Here is a 21,742-nt window from a genome sequence, read left to right as displayed (position 1 = left end):
GCTAGAACTTTGGACCATTGGCTTATCTTACAGTCGGAAGGTGACTCTCTACTACAAGTACCCCCAATGGGGTGTATGTACCCTCGGCCATTGTAGTAACTAACGGGGAAATATACAGTCGACTATTAAACATGTTGACGGTAAGAAATAACTGCTGCCCAATACATATCTGATGGGGTGTCTGTACTCTCAGCAATTATACTAATTGACGGGGAAATATACCGTTGGCAAATACATAACCGACGGGGCATTGTCGGTTATTAGATTCATATAACCGAGCGGCCAACCCTTGGGTAATTACCGTAGGCAAATACAATACCCGACTGTACCGTCGGCTATTACAGTAATGGCTAACGCCGCATAGCCGACGGGGGATGGCCGACGGTTAACCGTCGATTAAAATGTTAGCTGACGGTAATCCAAAATAGCCGACGGTGATTTCACCCTCGGCTAAAATGTGATATCTAGTAGTGCATTTTGATTAAATAGATTCCGATTGGATACCAAAATCCAATTTAAGATCCATCATAGACATAATTTAGCAAGTCATACTGAAAGTAAACTTTCAGGACTTGTTCAGTGTATCAAAGAGTGATACCATAGTTTCTGTACACATTGTTTTTGAGGCGTCGCCGCCTAATCGAGTTAGGCGTCGCCTGGGAGCAGTTTGGCGTCGGGCGGACGCCTACAACCCGCCGCGGACGCCGGATGCAGGTCGTGGGGGAAGGACGCCAAAGACCGAGGCCGCACGGGAAAGCGACCGCGGCCCCGCTGGAAAGCGACCCCGTCGGCGGGAAATCGAGGGCGAGGGCGCGGGCGCGGGAAACCGACCGTGCGAGGCCTTTACCACGGGTGCGGGCCAGCTTCACGGAGAGGGAGAGGGAGTGGAAGAGAAAAGGCGGAGGCGGAACTCTCGGCGGCGGCGGCGGTCCTGTATCTCCGCTTGCCGCTCCTCTGTTCAAGCATCTCCACCGGGCGACTGTACCTGCTCCACCCTGTCCTCAGCTGCAGCTCCCCGTCCGCACCCGCAGCTCCTGCTCGCCCGCCTCCGTGGATTGTCTTCCCGTCCACACCTACAGCTCCGGCCCGTCCGCCCCGTGCTCCCTCCTCTTCCTCTGCTTCCTTCTTCCTCTGTTTCTTTCCTGTCTCTCTGCTTTGTTGTATAGTGTGACTGGAAGTGCTCGGTTTTTTACAGCTGATAGCACAATGGCAAGTCCATCTTCCATCATCAGCAATTATGATCTTAGGACTGCTACTTTATGTTGTGCACTAGCACTCTGGTAGCATTATTTATTTATTATGGTATGCTAAGACTTGGCAATATTAAGGTATGATTTGCTTCTCAATTTTTGTAGTATTATATATATTAATATGATCATATGGCGCCTAATAAATGTGAGTATGGCGTCGCCTAGGCGTCCGCCACAAACGCCTAGGCGTTGTGAAGGGGGTCAGGCGCCTCAAAAACATTGGTTTTGACTTCATCTTCGGTTTTAAGCTTTCTATGACCAAGTATATTCAAGATGTTTGATATAACTGAAATGCTTTTAAAGTATCCAGTGGAGTATGAATCTTAGTTCCTGTAAGAGGCAATATTGCTTTCAATATTGGCAGTGGTTTAGACTTTGTACCAAATTTAGCTTTATGTTCAAAAAAATCGTGTCCGTTACTTTCGAGACTGACCATTGACCCATAATGTGCTTACTTGTCTATTAGTTTTAATTTATTGGCACAAGTTTTATACCTATAATGTGCTTACTTGTCTATTAGTTTTAATTTGTTGGCACAAGTTTTATACTTAGATGTTAGATGTCCATAGTGTTCCCCTGGAAATCTACTGATGTACTAACTGCAACTTGCAGGCAATTGAAAGGAGAAGTCGTCTGCAGAATGCTGCTCAGATCCTGTGGGCAGAAGATTCTTCCCAATCTGTGGATCCAATAACTCCAGCACAGGCAGAGCAGGGTGTGCCAACAACTGAGGGTGGTCAAGCTGTTGCAAGCTCTGCAACTTCTTTGGAGGATGGCAAGCTGAAGATATATTCCTCTCCATCTGATTGCTCCTTGCAGGCCACTCCATCCAAACCATATGATCCAGCTCTTGCAGATCTCATGGAGAAGAAGCTGTCCAGCTCGTTAGAGCAGATCGAGAAGATGGCGAGACGAAACCTAAAGAAAACTTATTATCTGTCATTCAAAGGTCACATTGACTGAGGACGAAATTTTTAGTTGAGATTTTGAAGAGCAGCGCAAATGAATGCACATATAATATCGCTGGAGAACTGCAAGATCTACTTAAACTCACAAATTAGGTTGGGTAGATATACCAGACATGAATTTATTATGCCTTATTATGCATGAGTGTTTTCCGGATAATATACATGGTTATATACAATTTCGTGTGACTTAAACTATTGAAAAATGTCGTTATTTTGTTATTTTCATGTGAATCCCATAATAAAGTCGTTGCATCAGCACGGGCACTATATAATTGTGTAAAAGTTGAACTATGAAAAAAATAATGGTTGTTTACATAAACATCCCCAAGATAAAGCCGTGACGTTAGCACGGGCATTATAGTAGTATATAGGTAGGTGTCCCGTACGTGCAGCTGCTAGTCATCTTATCCACCACACCATAGAAGCCTTGTTTGTTCTATACATAGCAGAGCGGCAGTCACAGGCCGCCGGATGCAAGCGAAGAAACCAAGAAGAAACTAGCACATTAGGCAATCCTCGATGCGTGGAATGGATCCAAAATCAAGAAAGATGCTTTCTTGACCTTTAGGCTGTTTTTAGTTCCTTCAAACTTCAATAAATATGTCGGAGCATGCATGGAGTACTAAATCTAGTCTAAATAAAAAACTGATTGCACCGTTAGCTTGTAAATCGCGAGACGAATCTAATGAGCCTAATTAGGCCGTGATTAGACACTAAACTGCTACAGTGACACATGCTCTAATGACGGATTAATTAGGCTTAAAAAATTCGTCTCGTCGTTTACAGACCGAATCTATAATTTATTTTGTAATTGGACCACGTTTGATGCCTTAAATGTGTATCAAAATAGTCCGATGTGACATTTTTCAGTACTTCAAAATGGAACTAAACACAGCCTTAGTAAGGAGGATCCAACCCAAAGAAAGAATCTCGTGTCGTCGGTACTAGGTAGGTGGGAAGAGAGGGAGGGAGGGAGGGATAAGATTTCGTCCTGCTCTTTTGTCTTCTTCTATCTATGGGCAACAAAAACATCCATCGGCCAGGATTGGATTGGAACTTGGAGGTAGGGAAACAGCTGTTGTTCCCTTCCCTGGAGTCAGAAAGGAAGCAGAGTGGTGGAAATGGAATCAATGAGAGCCACCGTAGGTGACCTACCTGAACTCTAGGGCCAAACGCCTGGCTGTGCAGCAAGTGGTGGCTTCTTCTGGTGCTTGTATTGTTGGCCTCCAAGAATCTAAGTTAAATTTGGTTTCGCGGTATGTGGTTGATGAGTGTTTGGGTTCCGACTTTGACTCGTCCTTCTCTCTTCCAGCGGATGCAACGAGAGGTGGGATTATCTTGGCGTGGAAGAGCGCCGCCGTGCACCTGGCCAACCCGCATGTTTCCAACTGTGGGTTACGGCCTGTGTGACGGCTGGCTCGAAACCGCACTGGTGGATCACTGTGGTGTATGGCCGGCAATCTGATGCGGAGAAAGTGCAGTTACTGCAAGAGCTGCGCGATATTCGCGATCTACATGCGGGGCCGTGGGTCGTTGCCGGGGACTTCAATTTGATCGTCGACCCTGGTGATAAAAGCAATGAGAACATCAACAAGAGGATGATGGGGAGGTTCCGCCGGGCCTTGCGCGACCTTGAGTTGAAGGAGCTTTACCTCAATGGCCGTCGCTACACGTGGTCGAATGAGCGGGAGTGCGCCACACTTGAGAAGCTGGACTGGGCCTTCTCTTTGGTGGACTGGGAGGATGCGTATCCAAACGCCTTCCTTTCGGCTTTGAGCATGGCGACCTCAGACCACTGCCCGCTGCTTGTGGTATTGGAGGCCCAACTTGCGACTGGGAAGCGATTTCACTTCGAGAGTTTTTGGCCCAAGGTGGATGGGTTCATGGATGTCGATAAGTCGGCGTGGGAGGTTGGAGGGGAGATCCAAAACCCCTTCAAGCGCCTCGACTCTAAGCTGCGTCGTACGGCCAAAAGACTTCGGAGTTGGAGTGACCTGTTCATCGGTAACACCAAGATCCAAATCCTTGTGGCTACCGAGGTCATCCTCCGCCTCGATGTGGCCATGGACTCGCGACCTCTCTCTTCGGCCGAGAGGAACCTTTACTGCACTCTAAAGCGGAAGATCCTCGGTTTGGCTTCGTTGGAGAGAACCATTGCCCGGCAACACTCTCGGCCCTGTGGCTCCGTGAAGGTGATGCTTGTACCCGGTTCTTTCACATTCGAGCGAGCCATAGGAGAAGGAAGAACTTTGTCTCGCAACTTCTCGTCGATGGGGTCATGGTGGCTGATTAGTGCTCACTTTACATATAATTCAAACCCTTTTAGCACTGATCATGTTTGAATCTTGGCAGATTTGAATTTAAATTTGAATATTTGAACCAAATCTGCCATTTTACACCACTTTTACATTTATATGCAGGTTTGGTGTGCAGAGGCACCTTTTCTACCTCCATCAGCATGCATCAAGGATCAAAAGAGAAGACCCAACTAGGCAGAAGAGAAAAGAAACTAAGTCACAATGCAAAAGAAGAAGAAAAGAAGGTCCTTGTTGCTGTTTTTGAGCATTATGTCACTTTTCACCCATCAGCTAGCAGCAAGGACTGAAAGTGAAGGTTTAGAAGAAGAAGAATTGGTCAGCAACCCAAAGCATCGAGAGGAAGATTCTAGAAGTGGAGTTCAAATGCAAAAAGGAGCAGGAAAGCTTGAAAGCCAAGGAAGAAAGCCAGGGTGCAAAGTGCTTAAGCTAAAGTTGATGTTGACATGTTCATGCACCCACAGCCAAGGAATGAAAAAGGAGAGCAAGGCCTCTTCTAGCACCAGGCCCCTCCTGCCTCTTCTCTTCTCTTCCCTTCTCTCTTCTTCTCCTCTCTTCCACTTTCCCCTTCTTCCAAGCAATTCTGATATCTGTTCATGGCTGCCACCTCTCTTCTCCTTCTCCCCATAGCTTGTTCTTAGAGTTCTAGGCCACAATCTATCCCATATCACACTCCTCTGCTGATTCTCCCCTGGAAGTGCACTGTAATTCAACTCTACTCTAAACTCCCTTTTCCCTCTACCTCCTGTTCTGATTAGCTGTGTTCCTTGATAAATTCTGGAGAATCTGTTGTGTAAAAATTGTTGTTGCTTGTGTTAAACTTGTTCATCGTGATGTATGTGATGTGATCCATGTGTTAGCTCTACTTCTTGTTGTCCCAGTAGCTTAATCTTCGTGCTATAAAATCCTATCTGTTGTTGTTTTTACTGTTCTTGTCAACTTTTGTAGTTCGTGCTGTTGTGCTGTCGATCTGTGCTTGTTATGCTTAGATCCATGTTTCTGTCACCATCCTGTATGAGTTTGTGATGTTTTAGTGCAAAGAAGTTCAAATCTTTCATGTCCAATCTCCCTAGAATCTGTCAACTATATGTTCCTGTCCAGAAAAACCAGAAAACCCATAAAAACTGCTGTTCTTCCCCTTCTCTTGCTTGATCTGCTGCTCTAACCCAATTCCCTGCTTTTCCCAGTCTTAGATCTTTCTAATCCTTCTATTCTAAACCCCAGAAAAATTCTTCTCCCATCCAAAACCCAATTCTAGCAATTTCTGTCCAAAACCCCACTGTTCTTCCCTTAAATCTTCTATTTCTTCCCAAACCTGACCTTTCTCATCCCAAATCTTAGCTTCTAAACCTTCCCTGCATCTCCTTCCTGCTCTACACCTCTGTCCCAACCTCAATTTCTAGCCAAAACAACGAATCCCTGTTTCTGAACCTTTTCTGCCTCTTTTTCTGAATTCTTTGTTTCTGCACTGATTAGCCTCCTAAACTAATTTCTAGCCCTCACCTCCTTATTCTCCAACCCTCAACTCCTACTGATACTTATTCTACAAGTCTCAGTATTCCTATTCCAAGTTGTTCCAAGTACTTTTTCCTCCTAAAACCCCTTCAATTTCTCTGTCCAAACTGCTAAGTATTAATCTGTCACTGTCTGTTTTCTGGCAGAACAGTTAACATTTAGCTTTCTAAACCTGCTTCTATCCCTAATCTCTTGCTCTTCCCAGTCTAAATTCTTGCTGATACTCCTTCTACAAACCTTCTTCTTCCCTGTCCAAGTTGTTTAACCATCTAAATCCTTCCCAATTCTTCCCAATTTCCCTGTCTTTGCTGCTACTGGATATTGTTGCTGTTTAATGTCAGATCCTGACAAAATCTGATTTCAGATAGTTAACAGTACCCTTTTTGAAAATACCAAAAACATTAGTTGTAGTTTGTTTTTGCTTGCTTAGTTTAGTTGTTTGCCACCCAAATTTGCTAGTTCAGCTTAAGATCTTAGTAAGGAATCATTGCACATTAATCCATGTGGAGAACTTCATATAAATTACTGCTACACTGCAAGTTTGCACTTCTGCAAATTCAGAGTCGATCAGTGGCGGACCACGAGGAGAAGGCTGCCGCCGTGGACATTTTCTTTGCGGAGCTGCTTGGGTCTGCTCCTAATAGAGACCTCACCCTCAACCTCGACTACCTGGAGGTTCCGAGTTGCGACCTCGATGGCTTGGAAGTGGACTTCTCCGAGGAGGAGATTTGGACGGTGGTCAAGGCCCAGGAGCTTGACAAAGCTCCTGGACCCGACGGCTTCATCGGTAGATTCTACGTGGCGTGCTGGGAGATTATCAAGCACGACCTGGTCGCGGTTTTCCAGGCATTGGCGCGGCTGGATGCACGTGGAATGCAGGCTATCAACACGACGCTCATTACCCTCCTGCCGAAGAAGCCGGACGCGATGGCGGTGCGTGACTTTCGACCAGTAAGCTTGATCCATAGCGCAGCTAAGCTCTTCGCCAAGGTCCTGGCAACGAGACTGGCCCCGACTCTTCCTCTGCTGGTGGGTCCGCACCAGAGCGCCTTCATGAAGGGGCGTTGCCTGCATGACAACTTCATGTTGGTGCAAGGGACGGCACGAAGACTCCATCGTGCGAAGGTCGAGGCGGTACTCCTCAAACTTGACATCACAAAAGCCTTTGACACGGTGGATTGGGCCTTCCTTTTGGAGACCCTCGTGCGGCGTGGCTTCGGGCCCAGATTCCGGGCGTGGATTTGTGGCCTCCTGTCAACGGCCACAACGCGGGTCCTTCTCAATGGCATCCCCGGGGCTTCCATTGAGCACCGGCGTGGTCTTCGGCAGGGAGACCCGCTATCACCGATGCTCTTCATCCTGGTGATGGATGTTCTCCACTGCATGATTGAGAAGGCTACCTTGACGGGACTTATGTCACGTCTTTCGGCGTGGGGGATTCACCATCGTACGTCCATTTTCGCTGATGACGTGGTCACATTCCTCTGACCCACTTGGAAGGAGGTGGTGGGGTGCTCGAGGATCATTACCGATTTCGGTGCAGCTTCAAGGCTGTGTACCAACTTCGCAAAAAGCTCTGCACATCTCATTCGTTGCTCGAATGAGCAACATCAGTTGGTGGAAGGCCTACTACAGTGCGAGGTCAAGGGATTTCCCTGTACTTATCTGGGACTCCCCCTGAGCTTGCGCAAGCAGACGGCGAATCAGCTGAGGCCATTGGTGGATACGGTGGAGGGCTGCCTGGCCTCGTGGAAAGCCCCCCCCCCTCCTCTCCAAGGGTGGCCGGCTTGTTCTCATTAAGTCGACCCTCACAGCCTTGCCGGTCTACTCGATGATGTCCCTTGACTTACCGGACAACATCTTAAAATGAGTGACCAAGATCTGTCGAGGCTTCCTCTGGAGAGGCCAGAAGGAGGCGTGGGGTGGGCACTGCCTTGTGGCATGGGACATGGTCTGCGTTCCCAAACCCTTTGGGGGGCTCGGCATTCCGAACCTACACCTGCTCAACTTGGCCCTCCATGTGCGGTGGAGGTGGCTTGAGCAGGTGGATGGCTCCAAACCTTGGAGGGGATACACTCTTGACATCCCTAAAGAGGTGGATGCCATCTTTGAGGCCGCCACCTCATCTCGGGTGGGCGATAGGAGGCACACTCTCTTTTGGACAGATCGCTGGCTTCGCGGGGTGCGCTTCCGCTACGAATTCCCCGCCTTGACGGCCCGTGTCCGAACTAGAGTTTTGCGTGCACGCACGGTGAGAGAGGCACTGGTTGGCGCGTGGATTGAGGATGTGGGACCTGACCTTGCAGCGGAGGCACTTGGCGAGTTTCTCGTTCTTTGGGATTGACTTCATGGTCTGCAACTGCAGGAGGGAGTGGCCGACACCCTTTCATGGAACTGGTCCACTGATGGTGCTTACTCGGCGAAATCGGCCTACGTTGGCCTCTTCGTTGGTCGCGTGGTTGACCCACTTGCGACGGTGGTGTGGAACTCCCACGCCCCTACGAAGTGCCTCTTCTTTGCTTGGCTAGCGGGGAGGAACCGATGTTGGACGGCGGACCGCTTGGCCAAACGGGGCCTGCCGCACCCCGACAGGTGCCCCTTATGCGATTAGGAGAGTGAGACTATCTGTCATTTGTTGCTGGGTTGTGTGGTGACGCGGCAGGTGTGGGCTACTCTGCTGGAGGCCTAGGGTCAGCGTGAGTGTGTCCCGCCTGCGGGGGCCACCATCCGGGATTGGTGGCCTAACCTTCCGATTCCGCACTCTACTCGGAAGGACTTCAGGACGGCGATCAGCTTGGTCTTCTGGACAGTGTGGTGTCACCGGAACGATGTGGTCTTCAATGGCGCGGCCCCATCGTCTCTGAGGATTCTGGCGGATGTTCGTGATGAATTCTCTAGGTGGGAGCACGCGGGACTTCTTAGGGGTCGAGTGCCCCCACCGGCCTTCGGGGCGAGTCGGTCGCCATCTGTAACGTAGTTTTCTTTCATCTTCCTTGCCACTAGTGGGCGTTGTATTGCCTTACGGCGTTGTACTAGCCTTCTAACTCTTTTTCTTTAATTGATGATGCACCTGTTGAGTTGCATTCTTGAAAAAAAAACCAGTTACGGCAAGTCGGCAATGACTAATATTGCATGCCAATCGTCGCCGGCGGCAGAAGATGAAAGAAAGGAGGGATAAAGAGAACGTATCGTATTCGACTCCTCTGTAACTAAAACTCTGTTTCTTGAGGCAGGGAGGGCAACCGGATGACAGCAGGGCAAGCCACAGGGAGCCACAACCAGAGGCAACACGAAACTAAACCGTGTTTCTTCCTCTCTCGTCTCCGGATGAATCGTGTGTGTCCCCCACCTTTCCCCCCTTTGCACCCACCCACCTTTTCCTTTTTGAGTACACAGCATAGGAATAAAAATATTTTCTCTTTTTTTTTCTCTTAAAAAAAGCAGATGCGACGTTATCGTTATTAGTGTCGATGGGCACACTGCTTGTATCGTTACTATACTGCTAAAACGTGAGCATCTGTGGTAAGTTAAGAATTTCAGTCCAGGTGAATTAATTTCAACAAAAATAACCTAATCAACTGGCTGACGATGCACAGTATCAACAATAATAACTAATATAATTCGAGTGGGGTGGGGCCTTAAGTAATGTGCTATGAATTTGCAAATGGGGCATGTCATCTTTTTTTTTCATTCTTCTTTTTGAAGAATCATTGCGTCGTATGATTATAGTTGAGTTATTGTGGCTGATATATCTGTCAGCCTTTGTGTTTCCTGTATGTACTACTAGTATAGTGGACCATGCAATTGGCCAATTGCATTGCATTGCATTGCAGAGGAAATCAATGTGCGTTTTGTATACCTTTGAAGCAATTCAGATCCATCTCTCACTCAGCTAGTATTGGGTAGGATTTTTTGCATGGGATGTAATCAAAACAGGGACCCACGGCCGCCTCATAAATCCTATCATAAATAAAAGAGAAAAAGAGGCAAAAAGCCAGATATATATATATATTTATAGTGTACTAACTGATATGTCGGACTCGGACACATTATTTACTAATTCAGGAGATGGGCCATGGCAATGCAAAACGGCTATATCCTCTTCGTTCATCAGAAATAAAAATAAAAATAATGGTCTTACTAGCACCCAGACGTTCGGACACTACCCATCCCGCGCTTCCCGCTCGCTCCCGCTCCGCTTTCGGCCTGCTCATGCCGCGGGAGGAGCATAACTTCTTATTATAAAGAGCTATTTGGGCTGGATATTGCTGGTACTAAGGACCTCCTTGCACATGCTACTTCTTATTATAAAGAGCTATTTGGGCCTGCTCCTGGCAATTTGTTTCAAATTTCACCTGATTTGTGGGCTGAACATGAACTTTTAGATAAGGAATATTTAGCTAGAACTTTTCTGATGGAGGAAATTAAAAATGCTCTCTTCTCTATGAAACCTAACAAGGCTCCAGGACCAGATAATATCCCCATTGAGTTCTGTCAAGCCACTTGGGACATCATTCGTCCTGATATTATGTGGATGTTTCAGGAATTTTTTAATGGTTCCCTTGATGTTGAGAGGTTGAACTATGGTATTATCACTTTGCTTCCTAAACTTGCGGGTGCTGATAGAATTCAACAGTTCAGGCCCATTTGTTTGCTAAGATGCCTTTACAAATGAATTACTAAAGTAATGGCCCTCAGGCTGGAACCTTATGCCGACAAATTAATTAGTGTTCAACAAACTGCCTTCATTAAGCAGAGGAATATCATGGATGGGGTACTCACTTTGCATGAGATTATGTATTATACACATGTTAAAAAAGAAGCTGGGGTTATCCTTAAACTGGATTTCGAGAAGGCGTACGATAAGGTGAATTGGGAGTTCCTTCTTTCCTGCTTACAGATAAAAGGCTTTAGTGATATATGGTGTCAATGGACTAAAAACATTCTCACTAATGGAACTGTTAGTGTTCAGCTGAATGATGAGGTGGGGCCCTATTTTCAAAGTGCAAAAGGGGTTAGGCATGGTGATCCCCTCTCCCCAATGTTGTTTAATCTTGTTGCTGAGGTTTTGACTAGAATGGTTCTTAAAGGGGCAATCTAATAACTTGTTTGTTGGCGTCGCTTCTGCTCTGGTGGAGAATGGTTTAGCCATTATGCAGCATGCTGATGATACTGTTATTTGTTTACAACATGACTTTGAGAAAGCTGTGAACATGAAATTATTACTTTCTGTTTTTGAGCTCATGTCGGGTCTTAAAATTAATTTCATGAAAGTGAAGTTTTCCTTGTTGGGGGTAACAATAATATGGCTGCTCAATATGCCAATCTTTTTGGTTGTCAAATTGGTTCTTTACCGCTTAAATATCTTGGTGTGTCTGTTAGTATTTCCCATATTAAAAACAAGGACTGGGACTTCCTGGAGGCCAAGTTTATAAAAAGATTGGATGCCTGGAAAGGGTGCTGCCTTTTTAACAAATCTTTTGTTGAAAAACTTGATAAACATCGAAGGAAATTCCTTTGGCAAGGCAATGGGAACAAGAAGAAATATCATTTGGTTAAATGGTCCAGGGTTTGTAAATCTAAAAGTAAAGGAGGCCTTGGTGTTAAAGATCTAAGGAAACAAAACATTAGTCTGCTATGTAAATGGTGGTGGAAGTTGGATACAGGCCAAGGTTTGTGGCAATCCCTGGTTAAAAGGAAATATTTGTTTACTAACACTATTGTGACCGTTAAAATGAGGCAGCACGACTCTCCTTGCTGGAAAGCTTTATTAAGGTTAGAAATTTTTACTTGGCTAGGAGGAAACTAAAGCTTGGTAACGGGAATTTGATGAGGTTATGGAATGATTGCTGGGATAACACTAATATTCCTTTATCTGAACAATATCCTGCCTTATACAATATTTGCCTGAATCCAGATATTTCTGTTAAAAAAATCTTGGATGCTGGTTCAGTTTTGTCGTTTAGACGTCAGCTTAATCCTGCTCTGGCGGGTCAATGGCAAGATATTCAAAATAAAGTGGAGGGGTTATCTCCTTCCTCTGATGAGGACTCTGTGTTATGGGCTCATGAGAATTCTGGTAAATTTACTGTAAAATCTCTATACAGGTGGTTAGAGAGGAATTTACATGGTGCTCATAATAAATGGATTTGGAAAGCAAAAATTCCCTTAAAGATTCAGATCTTTCTATGGCTGTTACTTCAGAATTCTTTGCTTACTAGAGACAATCTTATCAAGAAAAACTGGCAGGGATCGTCGGTCTGTTCCTTTTGTGGTCATCCTGAAAATGTCAAACACTTGTTCTTTACATGTTCTGTGTCTAAGGTGGTTTGGATGGTTTTTGGATCTCCTTTTGACTCTTATGTTGTGCCTACATTTTTGTGGCAATTTTTTGCTTTTCTTCCTGGTGGGGATAGATTCTTTGTTTATGGGCTCGCCGCTGTTACTTGGGCAATATGGAACTGTCGGAATCGTGTAACCTTTGAAAAGTATAAACTTCGGACACCTTTTGAGATTGTCTTTACTACGTGTGCTTTTCTTTTGTCTTGGGCAGGTCTTCACAAAGGAAAGGATGTTGATGCTGTCAAGAGGGTGCCACGAAATTGATCGCCAATGCTCAAATGCTGATGAAGAAACTGAATGAAGGAACTTCTACAACTGTGTTGTTGGATATGCCGCAACTTCCTATTGCTTGATGTTCTATGTTGTTTTGTTGATCTTTTGTTACGTCCTGCTTTTTGAAGTCTGGTCTGTAATATTTGGGTTGATTGTGGATGTTTAACTGTGTTAGGGTTATAGTTAGGACCAGTTTTCGTCTCATAGTCAGCGTTCTGACTGCGGTCCCTGATCAGCGGGTTTCCTGCTCAAAGTAGGTTGCATATCATCTCCCTTTCCTCCTTTAAACTTGTATCTGGTGGTGGCTGTGAGACCTTGTATTTCCGATTTGATTAATGGAAAGGGGAGAGATCCAGGTGTTAAAAAAAAAAAGTGCAGGCAGCGAGACGGCGGGAAATCCCCAGGAATCTTCCGGAGCAAGGAGCGCGGAGGCAAGTTTCCCCATCTTCTCCCGCCCCTCTTCCCCTGCGCCGCCGCCGCCGCCGGGCCGTCCAAGAGCTATTAATCTCCCTTTCCCCTTCCTCCATTCCCCTCCGCCGCTCTCCCCTCCCAAACCCCTCCTCGCACCCAAGTGGGGAGCGCCGCCACCATGTCCGTCAAAGAGGGGAGCGCCGACACGGATCTCCCCACCATTTTTGAGGTGCGGCTGGAGCAGGCGACCCTCTTCAAGAATCTCGTGGAGGCGATCAGCGACCTGTTCAGTGAGGCCTACTTCAACTTCTCCGGCAGGGGCCTCGATGTCCGGGCCGTCGACAGCAGCGGCTTCACGCTCGTCGCGTTCCTCCTCCGCGCCGAGGCCTTCAATTACTACAGCTGCGACCGCGCCCTCTCCGTGGGCCTGAGCCTCGCCGACATGGCCAAGGCCGTCCGCTACGCCAACAATGACGACATCCTCACCATCAAGGCCGTGGAAGAATGGTTCTACGTCGTTACCTTCACGTTCGAGTCGCCCAGTAAGTGCCCGCACGTCTTTTGCGCTCGCTGCTCTTTGCCCTGGCCCTGTGCTGAATTTGGGTTTGTGGAAATGAACGGATGGTGTGATTATGGATTATGATTTCAATTGCGAGGACAATGACGACGGCCCCCTCGAAATCAGTGAATCCCCGGGATCCGATTACCAGGCCATAGTCTGCATGCCCTCTGCCATGTTTATGGGTATCTGCAACAAGCTCAGCAGCTTCGGGGAGAGGGACACTGGTACATAGATTTTACCTGGTGATTTATAAGGCTAACTGTTACTGTTGCGCATTGAGGATTCTAGTTCTGTACCTTGAACCATTTCCATCTCCTGCCGTAGTTGTCATCTCGGTGGATAAGGAGCATGTCAGGTTCTTCACTGGGGGGGAAACTGGGAGCTCATCAATTGTCTGCAGGCAGACCCAAACTGTTGACAAGGTACTTACTGGTTTGATCCTCTTAGCCCCTCAAATTGGAGTGGATCTCATCCTCTGAATATCTGTATGTGACTGTAACATGAAATGCAGTGAACAATCATATCAGTGATGTGTTGTCGATTCTTAATGCCCTAATGTTGTTAGCAAGCGTGCATTCTTGGTTCCTCACCTAGGTTACCTTTTAGCCTGTCTGGTGGATACACACCAGATTATCAGAACATGCATGCATACTGCCTTAGAATTTCGTTGTCTCACTATACCGTGTTGAGTTGCTAATTCACTTTGTTTGCTAATGTTGCTCTTCTGTGTTGGGAGTATTAGTTTAGTCTGTATAACTGGATTTGTTAATTTGTCTACATATTTCATAAAGTGGAACAATGCTCTTCATTTGGTTGATTACATTGGTATTGATAAATAGGATTGAATTAGGCGTTCGTTTTTTTAGTTATTGCCTATTTCCTTCTTAACTGTAAAATCTGGGTGAGGTGGTTCTCTGCAGTGCAGATTACCATCTGTTTATTCTATAAATTTCAATTGGTTCTATCATATGGAGTAACTTCTTTAGTATCCTGTGCCATTCAACTGCTAGAAATACTGTAGAATGGATCCTGTTTATGCGTATCTGCACTAGTTAATGGGTCATGTTTGTATCAATGCAGCCAAAAGAACCTATCGTTATGGAGGTGAAAGAAGAGGTTTCCCTGACCTTTCAACTGAGGCACATGAACTCCTTCTCCAAGGCGTCTACCCTGTCTGATCAAGTGACTATCAGTCTTTCATCCAAGCAATCCGCGGTGTTCGAGTACAAGATCGCAGAGATGGGCTACATCAGATATTACCTGTCGCCAGATGAGATGCGGAATGACGAAGATGACGCTGCAAAGGAAGATAAGATGCAGAATGAGGGAGATGAGATGCAGAACTGATGACTAGCGGGGATACGCATGGTCATGTTGCCTGCTTTGTCTTTCCACCATCAATTGCTTGACTATTGTTTGCAAGCAAAAAAGATGTTATGTCTATCTATTTATTATGTCTCATCTATTTAGGCCAGACAGTTTCAGCTGCTTGTATCAGTATCTGCTGTGAGTCCTTGGAGTCCTTGGATTTACAGTGAATTTAGATGAGTGGATTTGTGCTTTGTGCATTGTTATATGCTGTGCTGTTTGATCCGGTCACACAATTTATTTGTTGGGTGGGCAAAAATGTGCCTTTCGTTTCTTTTACTGCAGTAAATTTGGAGACTGACCTGCTCAAAGGTGCTCCTGAGCGGCAGTCCTGATTTCCGTGCTTCAGGGCGAAAGGATGCGTGGCCAGGACCGAACAGACGGCCTATCCCTCCCTTACACTGAAAAGGTCTCAAAAGTGGCTAATTTGTTGGGCGTTGGTTAATTCATCCCCTAATTTTAATGAAATGAATTAGAAAGGATTTGTCAACATCTAAATTTTGAATATTAGCTACGTATTTTTCAACGTCTATGTTTTAGCCATACGATATATGACACTAGGCAGAGTGACGCGCCGTGCTTGGGGAGGCAGTTTGGGCCAAGTTGGTTTGCAGTTAGCGGCAGGTCACCGGTAGGTTTCGTTTGGGCCGAGGATCGAGAACTTCTGCGATCCTGTCCGGGAGATTGTGGACATCAGCTGAAGTTTTGTGTTCAAATAGTAAGAATATGTTCGTGACAACAGTATGTGTAGTAAGAATCTGTTCGTGACAACAGAATTTTTAAGTGTCTTTCCGTATTTTGAACTATGAGGTTTGTAGCGTGAAAATGAGAACAATGACTTTTTGTTTAAGGTGTAATTTATGAACTTATCAATGGAGCACAATATGTATGTGATGTTACTTTTGGAGAAAAAGCACTGCAAAAAAATTGTTCTGTATAAGCAGTTTTTTCTTTGTATATATGGTATAAATCAATTTTATTAGGAAAGGACATGCACACCAGAATCAAATGTTTCTCACAGCACATACGAAACAGGGTTAAGTAATAGGAGAGTAGCATAAATAGCATTGCTGATCACCCAGGTACAGCCACAATTTCTTAGGAGTATGGTAAACAGAGTGCTGCTGGTCAGCTAGCAGATACACTTTTGCCTAAATAGCACTTCTGATCAGCTCTACAAACACAGAGTTGCAACCACCAAGTATTCAAACGCAGTGATAATGATTTGTCGAGAGTTGTTATGTTTGTTGCTGTCTTCAGTAGAAGAGAAGTTTCTGAGCAGTGACGCACTGAACAGAGCTCGAGAGGTGTCATGCTACCTGCGACGACGCTTGAAGGTGGTTGCTGAGTCTCTGTGTGATAAGCTGATGTAGCTGCCTTCCTAATGAACCATTGTATGGCTCGGTGTTGTGAGTGGCGTCTCGTGTGAGGACACCCAAAATAATATGGCAGGATCTAAGCACAGAGTGTTGAAGAATCGTAGGACCTCTGGAATCCTTTGCTTGAAACACTGTCATGCTATATAAGCAGTAATCAAAAGCATATGCTATAGCAGAGTTAACGGCGCTTGGTTTTCAAGCACACTAGAATTCATCGCTAGGTAGCGAGGTTACCGCCTTCTCTGTGATGTGTAGGTACCATCGGTGGTAGCACAGCACGTGGTATATTATATACAATGGTTGTGACATGCCGTCTCTCCTGCAAGCACAAACATTGTGGTTATTGGTTAGTACAGTTTCAAAATATTTGATGTGTGACTCTGCAGGTGTTTTTTCTTTTAGAATTTGAAAGACTCACAGTAAGAAGAGAGACCGTTCCTAGCCTGATGGACAATGCCATCGGCCAGATGTGCATTAGAGCCAGGACAAGCTGTGAGTTGGATTAGTTTTGTTGCCTTTGAAGATAAATCCACTGTGTTCATGTTCAGTGATAGTGTCATCATGCTCAACAGTACATTAGTGAATTCGACACAGACATTTCTAATTTGATGGAGCATGTTCATGTAGCGGCGGTTCTGAGCATCACGGTCTAGGAGCAGCTTAGTGAAATCAGTGTTGAGTTGATCCTGCCTCTTCCTGATGAAACTCTCACTAAAACTATCCATCTTAACATTCTTGCAGTCAAGGCAGTTCTGAACCGCTATCATATGCGGCATACATTTTCCGGCTTAAGTTTCCGCTTACCATTCGTTTCCGTCTATTTCCAGTCGTATTTACCCGTTTTCGCTTTACCGTTTATCCCGCTACCATTTTCGTTCCCGGCTGTCCGGCTCCCGCTCCCGTTTCCGTCTAAAAATACGAAAACGAAAACGATAGAGCAATTTTCCGTTCGTTTTCGTCCGTTTTCAACTTTACCGGTAGGTTTCGTATCGGCTGAGGATCAAGAACTTTTGGGCGGGCACAGCTGCAATCATGTCCGGGAGATTGTGGACATCAACTGAAAGTTTTGTGTTCAATTAGCCTGGAAGTGTGTGTAGTAAGATTCTGTTCGTGACAACAGAACTTTTAAGTGTCTTTCCGTATTTTGAACTATGATGTTTGTGGCATGAAAATGACTTTTTGTTCAAGCTGTAATGTATGAACTCATGAATGGAGCAAAAATTGTTCTGTACAAGCAGTTTTTTCTTTGTAAGGAGAACGACACATTATCGTCAACTAAGAACAGAAAAGTCATTTCGCGTGCCTCTGTATCCTCCACGGTAAGCAACATGGCCAAGATTCACTTACCATCTCATGTCGCTCGTGGCTTGCTCTTCGCTCTCCGTTGCACCGGTTGAGTTGTCACCATGGTCAGCGCCGCTACGTTTTTGACTGTGGGGGTAAGGACCTGGCTCCCCTACCTCGAGGGTGAGACGAGTGGGGAGGCGAGGCTACCCCCGCAGGTCCCACAGGAATTGAGTGTGAGAGAGGAGGATAGGAGTGGAGGCTTGAGACGAGGGTTGGATCAGAGAACAAACAAGGAACTTTAATAAAGGAATAAATGGCATTGAAATCAGGTGTTCCTCTGTCCTTACACACCGTCCGCACCCAGGTATTTATAGGGAATACCAAGGGTGGGGGGCTGTTTACATTAGGGTTACAAGTACTGTTACAATGACGAGTGGCCCCGCCAGGGTCAAATCTGTACAAGCACAATGTTCCTCCAACTGCCCCCCTAGGGTTCCTTGGCCGCCGCCAGGCCCTTCGGAGGTAGTTACGTCCTCGAGAAGTTGCACCCCGAGGGTCCGTCGGAGGAGCGCTCCACGCGAGGATGGCAATCTTGAACGTACCCTCGTATCGATGGAGTCCTGAAACATCAATTGGACAAAGAACAGGGAAAAGTTATGGTTTACGGGGGGCTGCCTGGGGGTTCATCCTTGGGTCAGCCAATTCTTGCTTGTTTCGTGAGGGTTGCGTTTCCGGTGAACCCTCGCAACAAGTACTCGCGTAAGTGACCTCGCGGTTCTTAGCTAGTGGGTGTCGTGGGGTGTTTTGTTATAGTTAAGGGCCGCGGAGCTGGTCGGGGGTTGGGCAAGGGTGCCTCCCCCCAACAGCAGCCCCTCGAGGGTTTGGCCCAGCGTGGTGGGTCAGAGCAGCGAATATTGTTTTAGGAGGGAAGGGGAGCTTATGTGCTTGCCGGACCTTCGCCAGCGACGCCCGGCCTGCTCGTGGGCCGCGCACGTTTGAGGCCTGGTGGCCTTTTACTGTTTCCTGGGAATACTGTTGCTTGAGTTGATTTGCGGATGTGACCACTGAATACGCGGGGGCCGTTGATCGCCTCGCGGGATTCGCGCCGTTCGTTTCACGTCGGGCCGTCGCCGGTTGCTGCTATAAATAATCGTAGTAGGTGGCTGGGCTGTCCTGTGCTTTCCTTGCTGCTGCCGAACTGCTGCTGTTGAGTTTGTCTTGCGAGGGCTGCATAGCTGGTTTGTTTGGTCGCGAGGGTTGCATTGTCGTGCTGGGTGTGGGGTTGTTTGTTGTGCGTCCTGCATGACGGAAATGTCTCGCGTCAAGAGCACTGCGAGGCCTGCTAGTGCGGGTGCCGGCGAAGGTTCTGAGAAGAGGAAGAAGTTGATCGAGTTCCCGCTGAGTCGTATAGCCGACTCGGATCTGGATAGCTTCGCAAAGAAGCATAATTGGTTCGAGCGCAGCAAGGCTCGGAGAACGGGTGGGGAGACAGTGCCGCGCCCTAAGGATAATGAGGTCGTTGTTTTCATGGAGCATTTTGTTGCGGGGTTCAGGTTTCCGACGACTGGGTGTGCTGCGGAGGTTCAATCTGAGGTTCCACCAGCTCAATCCTTCTTGCTTCACCAAGCTTGCGGTCTATGTGTGGGGCTACAAGTCGCAAGGCGTGGAGCCTGACGTTGAGGGCTTCGTGCACACGCACCGGGTGCACCCGCAGCCTCGGGTGTTGAAGGAAGACGAGGCTTCCGTGGAGATGGCGCAGTATGCGGTGTACACGTTTGTGCATCGCGCGGGGATGGCGTTGCCCGTCCAAGCACAGAGGAACAAGTGGGCGCCTGACTGGTTGGACCACTGGTTTTATTACGAGCTTGAGGAGGCCCCAGAGCTTTGCGGGGGTTTGAAGAAACTTGGTGATGTTACCGCGAAGCCCGTGATGACTGACGCTAGTTGGGCTTGTGTTGATGCGCTGAAGGTCCTGTCTCGGCATCTTTGTGCGAGGGACCTGGTGGAAGAGTTTGTCTATGCATGGGTCTGTGAAGGACGTTGAAGAATACTCCGAAGAAGCTGAGGAAAGTGGCGGATCACAGGGCCAAGCTAGAGCATGTGCTGGAGGAGGTGACGGAGGCTGCGGAGATTTTGGTTGGTAAGTTGGAATCTTCGGAGATAGCGAAGATTAGAAGTACTTTGGGTGACAAGCGAATGTTGAATCGTGTGTTTGATCTTTTTGGAGCGACGTATCCGGATTGGGCCTCCACTGCGGAGGGCAAGTTGGTCGCGTCGGGGAAGAGGAAGCGGGGTTCGTCTGGCCCGGCTGCTGAGTCGTCGGGCCGTCACGGGCGCGGCTCAAAGCGAGTTCGCCGGGCCGGGTCAGTGGCGTCGTCCCGGGGCCGGGGGTCTACGGCCATGGCTCCTATTGTGGTGGAGGACGAGGTACGGGTTGGTTCGATTGAGTTGCTGGCCGGGGGTGGAGACAACGATTATAGTGCGGACGAGGCGGATCGTGATACGAGCCTGGCGGAGTCTGAAGGGTCCTCCAGCGAAGGTGGCGGAGTCTGAAGGGTCCTTCTCGGGGCATCTGTAAAGACCAGACATTTGAGGCAGCAGTGCTGAGTGACACGGCCAGTTACCCATGGCTCCATGCTTAGATCAAGTGCATCCAGAACACAAATCATCAGCACTAAACATTGTAATTCACCAGTGAGAAAGCAAACGTGACTGGTTTCCACAACAAGAGAAAAAAAATCTAACATCGTAAGAGACTGGATAGACTAACAAACTAGTCAACTACCTAGAAGAAATTCTTGATTGATTCCATCTCTAAAATGATGCTAAAAGCAAGACACCACGGATTTAATTACTCTTTAATTATTGACCATGGTAATACTGATTCTTCGGCTACCTTTCTTTCTTCGGTACTACTTCCTCCGTTTCAAAATAAGCGACTTGAATTTGTATAAGAATTTATACAAATCCGGATCACTTATTTTGGTACTGAGTCAGCGGTAACTTCCAAATGCTTTTAACTGTCTATTTGTCGCAAAGGTAGCAGTAACAGGAGCTCTTGAGAATCGACCCGACGCACTTGTGTTCCAAGACCCGGGCATGGAACATCTGCCCTGCGATCCAGCACGTCGCCTTGCACAGAGGAGCCACGCACAGCGGGCTGCCCGACGTGTTCTCGTAGCAGTTCGGCTTCTTTACTGAAACAAAATCATTAAATCAACACACAAATACCAGTGTTAACAACAAAATCAAACCCTCCTTGGTTAAAACATGATATGAAATGAGAAAGAGAACAGCAATTCAGAAAGATTGATTCACGGACCTGCGGAGGCAGGGCTGCCGAGTAGAACAAGTGCCAGTAAGAACAAGAGGATAGCATTCCTACCACCCATGACTAAACGAGTATTGTATATGGTGATTTGTGAAAGGGGATATTTATAGACTTGGGAGTCAAAGGATTCCCCTGAACTTAAGTACTCGTAATAAAGAGAAATTCATAAATGTTTATTAACCTGCTGATAAGTATGCATGCATGTAGTCCGTTGCAACGTTTTAACCGTCCGTTGCAACGTTGGGATCCAAGAAAAGTCTCATGCGACCCTTTCTTTCTCTTAGGTTGTTGCATGCAGCGCCGAACGAGGTGCCAAGGCCTTTGGCGTTTTCTCGAGAGTAATCAGTGTGTTAAGTTTTGAAGGATTTTAAACACACGGCTAGTGCCTTTGTTTTAGGTCAGTTCCAGTGCATTGTACCTTAAGATTATATCTTATCATTAAATGTTTGTTTAAGATACAAACCCTCCAAATAGCTTGCATCTTATTGATGTATCTAGAATAGTTGTCATTTAATAGTTTGGTGGGAGAGTGAAAGGATCCCATTTTAACGAATCACACATAGAGATATTGATAATACACAAAATGTTAATGGTATTTCATAACTAATCGATTGAGCAGCAGCTCATAGACTGCCTGAAAAAGAGGAGTATTTATTATTTGAGCTATATCCTGCCATAAGAAGACCAACAGGAGCAATACTTGAAATGGCAATCCATAAAAAAAAACAAGAAATGACTGCA

The 21,742-nt window shown here is 46.7% G+C and overlaps 2 protein-coding genes and 1 long non-coding RNA gene across 4 annotated transcripts; 2 read left to right on the top strand and 1 right to left on the bottom strand.

Annotated features, from left to right (window-relative positions):
* Positions 1-637: 637 nt before the first annotated feature.
* Positions 638-2,413, top strand: LOC106866736. Its single transcript, XM_024455358.1, has 2 exons — positions 638-1,209; positions 1,863-2,413. Exons 1-2 carry the CDS (start codon positions 709-711, stop codon positions 2,211-2,213), a joined length of 852 nt encoding a protein of 283 aa, XP_024311126.1. The 5' UTR covers positions 638-708; the 3' UTR covers positions 2,214-2,413.
* Positions 2,414-12,990: 10,577 nt separating this feature from the next.
* LOC100837914 (proliferating cell nuclear antigen) lies at positions 12,991-15,244 on the top strand. 2 transcript variants are annotated; one of them, XM_024462759.1, is made up of 4 exons: positions 12,991-13,616; positions 13,732-13,860; positions 13,961-14,058; positions 14,717-15,244. In XM_024462759.1, exons 1-4 carry the CDS (start codon positions 13,253-13,255, stop codon positions 14,981-14,983), a joined length of 858 nt encoding a protein of 285 aa, XP_024318527.1. In that variant the 5' UTR covers positions 12,991-13,252; the 3' UTR covers positions 14,984-15,244. The 2 variants fall into 2 exon arrangements, with proteins under 2 accessions (XP_024318527.1, XP_014757689.1); XM_014902203.2 differs by having other exon boundaries at positions 13,696-13,860.
* Positions 15,245-20,357: 5,113 nt separating this feature from the next.
* LOC112268873 lies at positions 20,358-21,078 on the bottom strand. Its single transcript, XR_002960362.1, has 2 exons — positions 20,993-21,078; positions 20,358-20,867 (listed from the first exon to the last, which is right to left on the bottom strand). It is a non-coding gene; the product is annotated as an uncharacterized LOC112268873 (long non-coding RNA).
* Positions 21,079-21,742: the final 664 nt, after the last annotated feature.

The sequence above is a fragment of the Brachypodium distachyon genome, chromosome 4 (genome assembly GCF_000005505.3).
Source record: "Brachypodium distachyon strain Bd21 chromosome 4, Brachypodium_distachyon_v3.0, whole genome shotgun sequence".
NCBI lineage: Eukaryota > Viridiplantae > Streptophyta > Magnoliopsida > Poales > Poaceae > Brachypodium > Brachypodium distachyon.
Note: the sequence above shows the minus strand (reverse complement) of the source record. Positions and strands in the feature narration are given on the sequence as shown.